We start from the raw sequence: 15485 nt of genomic DNA on the forward strand, positions 1-15485 counted from the left end.
CAATGAGACCATGATAAACTTATTTGGTTCAGATGGTGTCAAGCGTGTGTGGCGGCAACCAGGTGAGGAGTACAAAGACAAGTGTGTCTTGCCTACAGTCAAGCATGGTGGTGGGAGTGTCATGGTCTGGGCTTGCATGAGTGCTGACGGCACTGGGGAGCTACAATTCATTGAGGAAACCATGAATGCCAACATGTACTATGACATACTGAAGAAGTGCATGATGCCCTCCCTTCGGAGACTGGGCCACAGGACAGTATTCCAACATGATAACGACCAAAACACACCTCCAAGACGACTACTGCCTTGCTCAAGAAGCTGAGGGTAAAGGTGATAGACCGGCCAAGCAGACCTAAACCCTATTTAGCATCTGTGGGGCATCCTCCAATAGAATGTGGGGGAGCGCAAGGTCTCTAACATCCACCAGCTCCTTGATGTCGTCATGGAGGAGTGGAAGAGGACTCCAGTGGCAACCTGTGAAGCTCTCATGAACTCCATGCCCAAGAGGGTTAAGGCAGTACTGGAAAATAATGGTGGCCACACAAAATATTGACACTTTGGGCCCAATTTGGACATTTCCACTTAGGGGTGTACTCACTTTTGTTGCCAACAGTTTAGACATTAATGGCTGTGTGTTGAGTTATTTTGAAAGGACAGCAAATGTACACTGTTATACAGGCTGTACACTCACTACTTTACATTGTAGCAAAGTGTCATTTCTTCAGTGTTGTCACATGAAAAGATATAATAAAATATTTACAAAAATGTGAGGGGTGTACTCACGTATGTGGGATACTGTATATATATATATATATATATATATATATATATATATATATATATATATATATATATACTGTGAGGTCTTGCACTTGCTCAGTACGAGCCAGTGCATCAGAAAATGTGTGCATAGGATGGTATAGTTTAATAATGGAAGTACATTTTTGTTTTATTGAATCTGAATCATTAAAGTTTCATTTTACTTTCATGTCCTTTAAAGTGTTAAGGACATCAGGAGTATTGAAAAGGATGTTGAACCTATGTTGTGCATGTTCTAATTTCAGCAAAGAGAAACAAATGAATTATTTATGATAAAATCACTTTATTTGTTAATAAAGCAGACCATCAATATCAGGGTATGTTTAAAAAAACAAAGCAACAACAAAATAACTTATAGTATTTACTTTTGGACAGCCATTTTGTAAAACACAAGTCCCATTTGCAGCAATTAATCCATCAGGACACACTGCAATGCAAATTACTGTTAACTGATTATTTTTTATCTTACCCGTTTTTGAGCAGCCTATGGAGTTCAGCTGTATTTGTATTCTAACACTTTTTACCTGATATCAATACAAATATATTGTATGAAAAGACTATTTTTATCTATAATTAAGGATAGTTTTGATATCTAAGGCAGTACAAAATGGCAGCCAATGACGTTTGTGTAATGCACATAGCATACATACATATATAAAGTTATTGGGCTATGGATGTCTTTTATACTTTACACACCAGATAAATAGTGATTAATGGTTTTAAACTGAATTACAAGATAGCAATAAAGTCAAATCATACATAATATTCTCGCTTCAGTATAAAATACAATTGTAGAAAAACAATATTTGGTTAATCTGCTGCATTCTATTCCTACTTTTAAAATCGTGAAACAAATGTATTGTTATAGTACAAAAAATATATAAATTGCTGCGATTACAGTCATAGATGTAAGAGAAGCAAATTCCTGTATAAATAATAGCCAATCTAAAATATGCGGGCAATGTTCCAATAAATAAAGAAAGCTTAATGTTCAAAATCATTTTTCAGGTAAAGATAAAACAACTAATTTTACTGTAAACCATGGGTACAGCATTTAGCACTGTAAAGCAGATTAATGTGGTTAAAACTGATATGGAGTTTAGAGATAATTAATATAGTGATATACAGTTATAAAGGTTTCAGTTTTGCTGGAAAATGTACTATTGATAAAAGCAGATTTTTCTTTTCTGGAAAAAATAATGTATGGTCGTCAGCTTGCATTATAACAATAACAAATGTTAAACAAACGATACTTTTTTAAAACTGTAAAAGGTAAACATAAACATTTATCAAATGGTTGAACGCCTAGCATGAGTTTGGTATTTTATAAGTCAGTTTATAGAGACATTAAATTCAAAAAATGTCTTCATTCATTATTGAGATACAATGTACAATTTACTTCTATTGCCAAATGTACTTCATTCTCTTGGTATCCTTTGATGAGAAGCAGTTAAGTAGGCTCAGGAGAGTGCACTCATTTTGGACAATATATGGGAGCAGTTTTGCAAGAATACTTTTAACAATGTGATTTGTAATGCTTCAAACACACACAACCTACCTAGGCATTCTCTTCAACAAAGAAAACCATGTGAATGCAAATTTGATCATAGAAGTAAATTGTAAAGCTCTTATTTTTAAATTCTATGCTCTGACTGATTCTTGAAAGATACATTTTGCATTTCCTGTCCCTTTAAATATTTATTTCTGCCTCAAAAGAAAGCCCTGATATCTGTAGTCATGTTTTGCTGTAGAATTATCACAAGGAGTTGTTCACTGTGCTAAACAAGCAGTAAGTAGTGTTAAGTCTTTGTGTCATGAATTCATCCTTGCTCAAACACAGGTAAATATGTGCCCCTTTAAATACCTTGGTGTTAGAAAAAAATGATTTTAGGAAAATCTTTATTTGAAGAGATGTAGTCTAATTGTAAAAAAAACACTTTATATTTTTATGTTTCTCCACAAATTAGTTTAAAGTCTTTTAATAAACAGTCAAACATAAAAGGCAAGAAAACAAAATTGCAATTTAACAAGATAATCAAGATACTGTTGCATGTTTCATAATACAAAGCATGGAAGTGACTTTCACACTGAATGTAGATGAGAGGTCTAGCAAATATTTCCCATGACTGATACTGTTAAAAAACTCTTTGGTGTTTTACTGCAAATAGAAAATGTATAAGGCATCATTTATGTGGTGTTATTTAGTTAATAAATTAGTTTTTCTTGCGTGTTGTGTATGCTGTGTGATATGCTGTATAATTTATCAGCATTTTTTTAACACAGAGAGACTATAACCTTAAAGGGACAGTAAAGTCAAAATTAAACTAAAATTGATTAGATAGAGTTTACAATTTTAAAAAACTTTCCAATTTATTTCTAGTATCAATTTTGCTTAACACTGCTGCTAAAGACTACAACAAAGAATATCAAGAGAACAAAGCAAATTTGATACTAGAAGTAAATTGGAAAGTTGTTTAAAATCGCATGCTCTCTGAAACATGAAAGTTCAAATTTTGACTTTACTGTCCCTTTAAGCAAAAATGTAATGTTATGGATAGACAGATAGAAAGGCAGACAGACAGTAAGGCAGTGAGATTGTTTCCTTATTGTTCTGATAATCTAAGTAAAAAACAACAACAATATAATGTTTTTGTGTTAGTCAGCAAATAATGTACAAAAGACAAAATATTTGATGAATTTGATTTTAGATGTATACAACTGTCTTTTGCCTTAGGAAGCATAGCAACGATCAGAAAGCATCTCTCTAGACATCAATGGCAAAACCACTTATTTTTATAAACGTGTTTGTTTCTGTAGTATGTTACACGTAAGAAAAAACAGCCAATGAGAGATGGTTTTGTGGTACGGATACTCATGTGCTGTGTGCTTGGGGTTGTACTGAAGATGTAACAGAACTATTATTGATCTAGGCCTCACTGGTAGACAGGGTGAAGAGCTAAATGATGAGTTACAGGTAAAGGATAATGGAAAACAGTGGGGGGAGATTCAGAAAGTTATGCTTTATTAAATACCTAGTATTTCCCTCATAAAAGGGACATTGGGGCTGAATTATCAAGCTCCGAATGGCGCTTGATGCCTCTGTTTCCGCGCGAGCCTTCAGGCTCGCCGGAAACAGAAGTTATGAAGCAGCGGTCTAAAGACCACTGCTCCATAACTTGTCCGCCTGCTCTGAGGCCATGGACAGAAATCAACCCGATCGAATAAGATCGGGTTAATTGACACCCCCAGCTAGCGGTCAATTGGCCGCAAATCTGCAGGGGGTGGCATTGCACCAGTAGTTCACAAGAACTGCTGGTGCAATGATAAATGCTGTCGGTATTTATCGATGTGCAGCGAACATGATACGCTACTTTGTATCATGTCCGCTCGCACATTAATAAATAGGCCCCATTGTACTTAAAGGGACATAAAACCCAACATTTTTATTTCATGATTAAAATAGAGCATGCAAATTTAAACAACTTTTTTTTTGTTTCTATTATCAAATTAGCTTCATTCGCTTGGTATCCTTTGTTGAAGGAGCAGATATGCACTACTGGGAGCAAACTGTACACATCTGATGAACCAATTAAAAGAGGCATTTTTGTGCAGCCGCCAATCAGCAGCTAGCTCACAGTAATGCATTGCTGCTTTTGAGCCTACCTAGATATCATCTTCTAATAAGGATTCCAAGAGAATGAAGCAAGTAAGAAAATAGGAGTAAATTAGAAAGTTGTTTAAAATAACATGTTATGTCTAAATTATGAAATAAATATTTTGGGTTGTCAGTCCCTTTAAGTGACAGCAAAAACTGGCAGTATAGCCCATGACAAAAAATAAGAATGCATGTAAACTAACAATAATATTAAATATAGGCTGACCATATTGCCGCTTTAAAAAGGGACACATATGAAAAATACATATGTCAAGGCTGTTTAAAGAAATGGTTTTGTATAAGAACCCTCACATATGTATTTTTCATATGTGTTCCTTCTTAAAGCGGCAATATGGTCAGCCTAATTAAATAACATCCTGCAATAAGACCATCTGGCAGAAGAGACACTGAATAAAAGTGTTACATGCCTAATAGCCAATCAAATATGCCTGCCTAATACTGTTACATGCCTAATAGCCAATCAAATATGCCTGCCTAATACTGCCCTGGAGCTCACACTCATATCTGTGCTAAAGTGGATCTTACCTTGTTGCCAGTAAATGGAGCGATCTGATTACGCCACATCAAAAAAATCATGATGATGGTTTACAATGAACTAGGAGTGTAATTTCAATTAAAAGTGTAAATCTTATGAGGTCTCATTACAAATAAATACATCAGATTGATTGGCAAAACCAAATGGTAAGGCGGTTTTCAATTTTGTTTTTTTTACTCATTTCAGTGTACAATGTCCATTTAATTGACATGTACAGTACATGGATCATTAATAAACCCTAAAATAACCTAGTAACTTATTTACTTTTGGGAAATGAGCACAAATAAAAGCAATTATGGGGATGATTTATTTAAGAAATAAGAGAATTATATAATGCTAAATTAAGAGGTTATAGAAACAGGTTGAGGAGATGCTTTATACATAGAAAAGTTTATTCAGATAGAGCATGCAGCTTTCCAATTTATTTCTATGATATATTTTGCTCAGTTCACTTGGTATCCTTTGTTGAAAAGCATACCTAGGTAGGTTCAGAAGCAGCAATGCACTACTGAGAGGTAGTTGATTATTGGCTGCACATATATGCCACTTGCCATTGGCTAACCGGATGTGCTCAGCTATCTCCCAGTAATAAGAAAGAAGATTCCATAAGGAGCACAGTGGGCTATGCTGATGGCCAGAGATTTCCCATTTGTCGCATATACTAACTTGTTTTATGCCAAAGTTATGTTTTATTTTTAACCCACTGTGCTCTCATGGAATCTTCCCCTTATAACTTATTGATAGAAGGAGTGAGCACAGCTGAAGTGAGGGACACAACCCCTCCGATTATCCCCACCGAATAGGGACAGGTAACAGGGATACATGACAGGAGGTCCTGGGAATAGTGGTGACATCATCAGCGTGGGCCACGAGGATCGCATGTGAACACAGGTGGAACAGACACATAGAAAGGCACGTAAACGGCGGTACAAGGAAGCAGCCTAAGCAAATATGGAGTTGGATGGATAAGGAGCAAGGGCTCTGAAGCCTAAGAGGTATGAAATACCATTACCCAGCTTTTGCTTATTTGCATATTTGCCTGCTAAATCCTAAATGTATCGGGTGCATGTGTACCCAGTGATTAGAGATTGGGCAAAGAACCGTCAATAACAGAATTCATTCATGGACTATTAGCGGCCGGCAACTAAGAAGGCTGGTGTAAACGTTGCTGAACCCGTGACCTCGACTGTGATATCATGGGATGTACTATACTTGTATGTGGACTCATGACCTGTTACCGAGTTACCTAATTGTTTATGAGAGAGGTGGAAATAAGAATTTGAGGATGTGTGTATGCAAAATTGCTAGTTTGCACTGTCAAGGGAATTTTATTACTTTAGACATCTCCCAGTAATGCATTACTGCTCCTTCAACAAAGGATACCAAGAAAATTAAGCAAATTTGATTAGACACAAATTAGAAAGTTGTTTAAAATAGTATGCTCTATTGTAATTATGAAAGAAATTAATAAGTGAAATGTATCTTCTGACACAATCCTCCAGGGATTTAATAGAGCAGTCCTTTATAAAAATAAAATAAAACATAAAAATCCTTCCAATAACTGTACACTGTATGAGCCTATAAACCGTCTAATCTCACTGCATTTTGCCAAAAATGGCATATGTGTGTTTCTGTCATACCAGTACAACACGCATTATTATTAGCATCTATAATTACTGTGCCAGTAAAGAGTACACACACAGTACTCTGCCGCCTTAACGCAAACATAAACACGTTTCTTTTCAACAAACAATACAGGGTACAGCATAAATGGAGGTTTAGTAATAAAATATTGAACATTGTCAGAATAAATAAGCCACTTAACCTTTTAAAAATGAAGGATTTCAATATTTTATAGGGGATATCCATGCAGTGGTGTTGTAGTGTACTAAAGGGTTCTTATACTGTCTATTAAAAGCTGCATGTAACTGTATTAAATCCATTACATATGTCATAAAGCAACTTGTTTACAAAATATACTACAGCCTTAAAACTGCACTTAGTATTGTTTAATAACCCATCAACCTTTATGGGCTAAATATCAGTCTCCTTCTGTGATGAGCTCAGTCGCTGAATGAGACAGAGTGAAAAAGAATATTAAAACATAGTTGAGGTTTGGCTGTGAGGTTGAGAGTTTTTTTTCCCAAGTGTCTTCTTTTCAGATGCTAAGTGGGAATAAAGGCTTTTTCTTGGTATAGGACACAGTTCACTTGGTGAGTCTCTTGGCTACATCCGCGTAGGCTAACTCAATCTCGCGATCTCCTGGACACGTGTTGGTAAATTCATCCCTGCTGTAAGCATTGCTCAGATATCGCCAGATTCCTGTCATGGTTTTGGGAAGATCAAAACCACGATATTTTTTGGTCACCACCTACAGAACAAGAAGAAAAGTAAAGGCAGTGTACACAGATGTTTATAGTGCTAAAAGAACATTACCTTCATTTAGATGATGGGGACCTTTAACAACAAATAATATCAAACCAGATCACAAACTGTCACACCTCATATTCACACATCAAACGACCAAAGAAAAATTAGACCCATAAGGGCTGATGCTGTATTTGGTAGTTCCAACCCCTTACAAAACCACTTAAATAACTACTTATTCTAAGAAATAAACACACAACACCTATAGCTGGGTTTTAAGACCATGTCAATGGTCATATTTATTAACAAAGATTAACTTGACTTCAACGGAAGTCATTCAAATATTTAACCTGTGGCGGCATTCGAGGCCTAGTAAAATGATACTATTAGCTCCATATGACAAGAGGTCGCAGCCAGATGTTGTGGAATTGCAAATGCCAAGGGTGGGCCGCAAATGTTGCCCCACCCCATTCCGTCTAATAGGCACGGACGTCCTAAAGGATCTTCAGCCAGCAGACCCGCGGGGCGGGGCCCCCCAGGTCACGACCTGAGGACATCACCCCTGCCCATTAGCCCGACTGTCACCTCTGCAGACTCCGCCCTCAATTGTTTATGGCTACGACCTCCCGCCACTAGGAGATAAGTGTTTGATATGATGCACTTCAACCTCTAAGGCACTGGTATGGCAAAGCCCTGCAGCAATGCACATCCAGGAAGCAAGTAAAATTACAGCTAAGGTCTTACCAAGACTAGGTCAACTAACCCCATCCCTGCCTTTCGCATCTAAGGACCAGCAACCCATCCGGAAAGCCATCAGCCTGAATGACGCCATGAAACGTTGAGTTAATAACAACTCAGTAACCAATAACAATGGGGCTGGGAGGGAGGGAAACTTTCCTCTTGAAAATCCCAGGTGGAAGAGGCCAGATTGTTCCAGAACTTCCCTTATATGTGGTAAGCCTAAGACCTCCCCTCACTTTGCAACATTGTTGCTACTACACTGCACTGGGATTTTCACTAGCCTGTCAGCTCATCCCTTAACTCCATTACAGGAGACTCTGCTACCTTTCATTCCCCAATTTTTCTTTCATGATTCAGATATCAATTTATTAAGCCTGAAGCGGAAGATATGAAGCAGCGGTCGGATACGATCGGGTTGATTGACATCCCCGATTGGCCGCGAATCTGCAGGGGGCGGCATTGCACCAGCAGTTCACCAGGACTGCAGGTGCAATTATAAATGCCGACAGCGTATGGTGTCGGCATTTATCGATGTGCAGCGGACATGATACGATACAGTGTATCATGTGCGTCCGCACCTTAATAAATTGACCCCATAGCATAAATTTTAAACAACTTTTTACTTCTAGTATAACATTTTCTTAATTCTCTTGGTATCTTTTGTTGAAAAGCAGGGATGCAAGCTCTGGAGCGTGCGCGTGTCTGGATCACTTTATGGCAGCAGTTTTGCAAGTATGTTATCCATTTGCAAGAGTAGTAGATGGCAGCACTATTTCCTGCAATTTAGTGATCCAGACACCTACCTGGGTATCTCTTCAACATAGAACACCATGGGAACGAAGAAAATGTAATAATAAAAGTACATTGGAAACTTTTTTTTAAGTAATAAGGGTGCACATTTTGTGTTTATATGAAGCTCTAGATTGCTGTTTTCACTTAAAAAAAGGACTTAAAATATCAAAAACTATATAATGTGCTAGAGCATTTTATTATCACACAATTACTTCAGCAGAATATCTGTATAAATGCTGCAATGCTGTTAAAGTAATTTCTGCAGAAGCAATGAATGACAATTATGAGCTGAGCCAGTGATTGATGGCTACACACATATGCTGGCAATGAATGGCTCAACAGCAGTGTTCAGCTCTAAACCACCAGTGATTTTCTGCTCTGTGCCTGACTTTATACCTGTGTGTTAACCCCTTTGTGGGAGTGAAACACCTACTTATATGCAAACAAAAGTGTAGTAATAAAAGGCACTGATGAATCAGTGCATTGTGATATGGTTAGTTTATGTCCCCCTAAAGTGCCATTAAATACCGGAGAATTGCATAAACAACAAATGCATAATACAAATACATTACACTTTGAATTTAAAATGAGCAACAACAAAAAAAATTCAAATTTCAAAATGTTTCAATTTCCCTGCAGTTTGTATCATGTGACAACCACCAATCACAGACTCATAAATGTATACTGTGACCTGTTGCACATGCTCAGTAGAACCTGGGTGCCTCAGAAAGTGTGCATATAAAAACCTCCTCAGCTTGATAATGGAATTAAATTAGAAAGCTTGTTTAAAACTACATGCTCTATCTGAAATATAAAACTTTTATTTTGCCTGTAGAGTCCTTTTACATTCATGGTTGGGATCTTTTTTTTTTTATAAATGACCTCTAATTTTGTATATTTTAGTTTTTTTTTTTTCAGTTAATTATTTTGACTGATTTTCTTTTACAGGTATTAACCAAAACAGGGAATTCAATATGCTTTATTTTCTCCATATCTTGAGAAAAATACTTCTACAGCACAGACTGATATGGGTTAAATGTCAGCTCCTAAAATACTACAGACTAGAAGAATGTAAAGATGTCATATGAGAACTCTTCTAAACAGATTTGCTCTGTATTTCTGCATTATTCTCTGGTGCACTTTTCCTGCGGCCTCTACCTTTGTTACCATTCTGTATAAAGTATATACATCACAAAAGCATTAGTTTGTATGGTATTTTAAATAACAGAAACATAGTATGTAGTCCAGAGATACACGTTGATTAATACTCTATATATAGGTATATGAAAGGGACATGAAACCCTACATTTCTTTTTAATAAAACGATGAGTCCACGGATCATCATTAATTACTGTTGGGAATATCACTCCTGCCCTGCAAAGAGCACCATAAATATCACCTCCCTTCCCTCCCACCCCAGTCATTCTCTTTGCCTACGTTATAGCAAGGAAGTGGTAAAGTAAGGTGTTAGAAAAAGATTCTTCAAGCAAGATTTTATTATTCTTTAAGTAGTGCAAGATTGTGCTGCTTTGTCCTAGGGTGTAGCCGTAGTCCATATCAGTCTCTTCAGTAGAGCAATGGTGGCTTTAGAGCAATGGGAACTTGTGGGACATAATTCTCACTGCGCCTCCAAATAATTATGCTGCCCTAATCCTGATAGCCTAAGTAAGATTACTCAGGCTTTATCTTTTCTCCACAGGGCTATGTGAGGGAGAGGACACCTCAAACCTGCTGAGCTGCCCTGCTGTCCGGCAGATTTAAAAGGTAAGTGCCAACTTTTTATTCTGGGTCTGGGAAAAGAATAAAAGGATCCAGAGGAAGTGGAACACTTTATTTATCTGGGACATAGAGCCTCCTATATACAAAAGGAGGGGATTTATAGACAGCTCCTTTTAGTCTCATGATTAAGCGATTTTCACTGCTCCCGGGGGCTTATATCACTGGGACTGAGGGGATAGGCTCATTAGAGGTGGTGTTTCACTGTTCACAGGGCTAAGCAGCGGTCTTGAAACTGAAGACTCAGTTTACTTCCAGGCTTTGCAGATAATATCTCCCGGTGACTTAACTTGAAGCATTAAAATGGCGACCGGGAGATTGCCTTTAGAAACGTCCACTATGGGCGGAGCTATATGTGGCGCCAATTTGGGTTGCGTATTACTTTCTACACTTCCTAACACTTCCTGTTATCGGAAGGATAGGAAGGATCAGACAGTTTGAATTTTTAAATAAAGCCCTCAGTAGTTAAACATGCGTTAGGACCGGGCAGCGCTACAGCTGAGTTCCGATCCTTTTTCTGAGGGAATGTATCTGGTGTTAGAAAGCCAAATGAGAACCTCAGCAAAGTTAGCTGAGGGGTAGAAGGGTTCTACAGTAACTGTGTACCAATTTAGCTTATTTTCTGCACAAAAAATAATTACTTATTTTTTTAAACTTAAAGAGACAGTACCGTTTATTCTGTGTTAATTTTATTACAAAATTAAGACCTTTATTTAATTCATCCATTGTGAGTCAGTATGGACCAAGAGGCCCTGCATAGTGTCTCTTGTTCTTTATGTTTTGATACTATTAGAACCACCAATCCCTTTCTGTTTCTCATGTGGTGAGAGTATTTAAAAAATAGGGATAGACTTTTCTGAGCCAACTTCTTGTAAGGCTGATGTTGTTCAGGAGTCTAATGATAATTTTCAATATATGCCGCATCTTTCTCCTCAAGTGTCCCAAAAATTTAATCGCCCACACATGCAGTGCCCTGTGCTTCCTCTCAAATCCCACGTGGAGTTACCTTGCAAGACATCGCTTCTCTAATGTCATTGGCAGTATCTAAGGCATTGTCTGCTTTTCCCATGCTGTGGGGAAAAGGTAAGAGGAAATTTATTCAAATAAAGGTTTCTGATACAGTAGTGGCTATTCCGAAGGTTTTCTTTCCAGAGCTTGAACAGGAAGATACTTCGGTAGTATCTGAGGGGGAAATCTCAGACTCAGACAGTGTAATTCCTTTATCTGATACTGAAGTTGTTTTCTTCAGGTTTTGACTTTTACACCTCCGTTTGTTAATTAAGACGGTTTTAGCTACCTTGGACGACTTTGAGACTAACTGCGTAGTCAATCCTAAAAAGTCCAGTAAACTAAACAAGTATTTTGACGTACCCCCCATGGTGGAAGTATTTCCTATACCAGTAAGGGCTACAAAGATTATTGCTATGGAGAAACCGGGTATCCCTTTTTCTCCATACCCTATTTTTAACGGGATGTTTCCTATAGCAGACTCTATTAAGGAGTCTTGGCAGAAGGGGCAATGTCCACGCTAACCAGAGACCTACTATGCCCATAGAGGATAGTTGTTCCTTTAAAGATCCTATGGATATGAACTTAGAGGGGTTGCTCAAAAGAATGTATGTACATCTGGGTTTACAACGGTATCCTGCGGTGCTAATGTGGCAGCATACTAGTTTCATGCGTTGTCTGATTCTGTTCAGACAAATACTCCCCTCGAAGAAATACAGGATAGGATAAAGACTTTTAAGTTAGCCAACTCTTTTATTACAGATGTATGGCCTTCAGTTTGTTAACAGGGAGCTAGGATTTTAGGCTTGCCATATTGGGCCGCGGAGCATTATGATAAAAATCTTGGTCTGCGGATGTCTCATCTAAGTCTAATCTTTTAAAGTCTCCTTACAAGGGTAAGACCTTGTTTGGACCTGGTTTGACTGTGATAATTGCTGATATTACGGGAGTTAAGGGACATTCCCTCCCTCAGGATAAGAGAAATAAATAAAAGGGATGTCAGAGTAATTTTAGTTCCTTTCGAAAATTCTAGGTAAATCTTTCCACTCCCTCTTCCGTGAGCTGTCCAGGACTTCCTGGAGACCCATTCAGTCTTGGACTAGGGGAAAGCAAGCCAAGAAGCCTGCTGTTGAATCAGAGGCAGCATAAAGGGCATGCCTCCGATCCAGGATCGAGGCTTGTAGGGGGATGGCTTCCTTCTTCGTTCGGGTTTAGGTTCGAAATGTTCTGGATCCCTGGAAGGTGGACATTGTGTCCCAGGGATACAATCTAAAGTTCGGACCTTTCCTCCCAGGGGCAGGGTAGACCAGACAAAGGAGAGGCATTCTTGCATTGTGTGCGGGACCTCTCCGACCTGGGAGTGGTTGTTCCTGTTCCAATGCAGGAACAAGGTCTAGAATTCTATTCCATTGTATTTGTGGTTCCCAAGAAGGAGGGAACCTACAGAATAATTTTAGATCTCAAAGTCCAAACAAGTTTGTCAGAGTGCCATCCTTCAAGATGTAAACTATTAGTTTCATTCTTCCTTTGGTCCAAGAGGGTCAATTTATGACTAAGGTGGATTTAAGGGACATTTTCTTGCATGTTCCCATCCACAGGGACCATCACAAGTTTCTAAGACAAACACCTCCAGTTCGTGGCTCTTCCATTTCGCTTGCCACAGCTCCCTGAATTTTCTCAAAGGTTCTGGGATCCCTGCTAGTGGTGCTCCGATCGCGGGGCATTGCAGTGGTTATTTATCTGAACGACATTCTGGTTTAAGCGCCTTCTTTTAAAAAGCAGGATCATACACGGAAATGTTATCCTCCTGCGGTCTCACGGATGGAAGGTGAATTTGGAAAAGAGTTCTCTAGTTCATCTACAAGGATAGTTTCCTTGGGAACCATAATAGACTCCTTATCAATGAGAGTTATTTTGACAGAAGTCAGGAAATCAAAGATTTCGATTCTTGTCTAGCACTTCAGTTCTCTCCTTGGCCGTCAGTGGCTCAGTGCATGGAGGTAATTGGGCTGATGGTTGCAGTTTCAGGATCTTCTCTTCCAGGGATCCTGCTTTCGCAGACCCTCTTAGGTGATTGTAACTACAGACGCCAGATTTCTGGGATGGGGAGCAGGGGGCTCCCTAAAGACTCAGGGAACATGGAAGTTCCAGTAGGTCGGTAATACACATTCCAGGAGTGGATTTCCAGCCGGATTTGGACCTCATGGCATCTTGGCAGAATGCTACTCTTTCAAGGTATGGGTCGAGGTCAAGGGACCCTCAGGCTTTTCCAATGGACGCTCTGGCGATACCTCAGAGTTTCAGTCTTGCATACTTTTTTCTACTTTTGCTCTTCTTTCTCGAGTCATGCTCGAGTCAAGCAGGAGAGGGCATCGGTGATCCTTTATGCACCGGTGTGGTTCCGCAGGATTGGTATGCAGACCTGATGGTCATGCATCTCTTCCATTTTGAAGACTTTCGTTGAGGAAAGGCCTTTTCTTTCAAAGTCCTTCCTTCATCCAAATCTAGTTTCTCTGTCGCTGACTGCTTGGAGATTGGACGCTTAGTTTTATCCAAGCGTGGATTTTCGGAGTAAGTCATTGAGATTATCATTCAGGATAATAAACTTATAACTAGAATGATTTACTATAAGATATGGAGTAAATATCTATATTTAAAGTCTACTCTTGGAGTAGAGATAGGATTCTTAGAATTCTGTCCTTTCTCCAAGAAAGTTTGGAGAGGGGTTTATCGGCAAGTTCCCTAAAGGGTCTATTTTCTGCCTTGTGTTTTGTGTTACATATACTTCTGGAGGATTTCCCAGGCATACATTAGTTTTGTCAGGCCTTAGTCAGGATTAGGCCTGTATTCTAACCAGTTGCTCCTCCTTAGAATTTTAATTTAGTTCTTAGGAGTATTCAGGGGGCTCTATTTGAGCCAATGCATTCCTTAGATATTATCTTGGAAAGTTTTGTTTAAAATTACTCTTTCCTCTGCTCGTAGATTGTGAGAGCTCTCAGCATTACAGTGTGAGTCACCTTGCTTTAGTTTTCTTCAGATAAGGTGGTTTTACGTACCATTATTTTGTCTGGAGCGTTAATCAGGACACTGGTGTTACTTCCTTGTACCCTAATCCTTTTTCTCAGAAGGAAGGGTTTTGGCACTATTTAGACTAAAGTTTTACTTGCAGACGACTAAGGATTTTGTAAGTCTTCTTCCTTATCTGCGGTTTTCTCCAAAAGACATAAGGAACAGAAAGTTACAACTGATTTTCTTTCTTTATGGCTGAAGAGTATCTTACATTTTGCCTAAGAGATTGCTGGTTAGCAACCTCCAGAGAGAGTTACAGCTCATTCCATGAGGGATATTGATTTCTCATGGGCAGTCAGAAGTGAAGTTTCTATGGAATAGACTTGCAAGGCTGCATCTTGGTTCTATTTTCACTCTTCTTCAAAATTCTATAAAATTGCACTTTTGGCCCCAGCTGAGGTCGCTTTTGGGAGAAAGGTTCTTCAATCAGTGGTGCCTTCAGTTTAGGTTCCTTGTCTTGTCCCTCCCTTATCATCTGTGTACTCTAGCTTGTATATTGATTCCCAACAGTAATTAATGATGATCCGTGGATTCATCGTGTCATTAAAAAGAAAAGAAAATTTATGCTTACCTGATAAATTTATTTCTTTTACGATATACCGAGTCCATGACCCGCCCTGTTTTTGAGACAGGTTGTTGATATGTTATAAACTTCAGACACCTCTGCACCTTGTTGCTTCCTTTCTCTCCTTTACTTCAGTC

At 38.5% G+C, this 15485-nt stretch overlaps 1 protein-coding gene across 1 annotated transcript in view; it reads right to left on the reverse strand.

Moving 5' to 3' along the window:
- Positions 1–1082: 1082 nt before the first annotated feature.
- The window catches only part of CLIC4 (chloride intracellular channel 4), a 134323-nt gene continuing 119920 nt past the window's right edge, over positions 1083–15485 (reverse strand). The window contains exon 6 of the mRNA XM_053707196.1: positions 1083–7401. Coding sequence (XP_053563171.1) covers positions 7237–7401 — 165 coding nt within the window. The 3' untranslated portion in view covers positions 1083–7236. The remainder of the gene's footprint in view (positions 7402–15485) is intronic.

The sequence above is a fragment of the Bombina bombina genome, chromosome 3 (genome assembly GCF_027579735.1).
Source record: "Bombina bombina isolate aBomBom1 chromosome 3, aBomBom1.pri, whole genome shotgun sequence".
Taxonomy (NCBI): domain Eukaryota; kingdom Metazoa; phylum Chordata; class Amphibia; order Anura; family Bombinatoridae; genus Bombina; species Bombina bombina.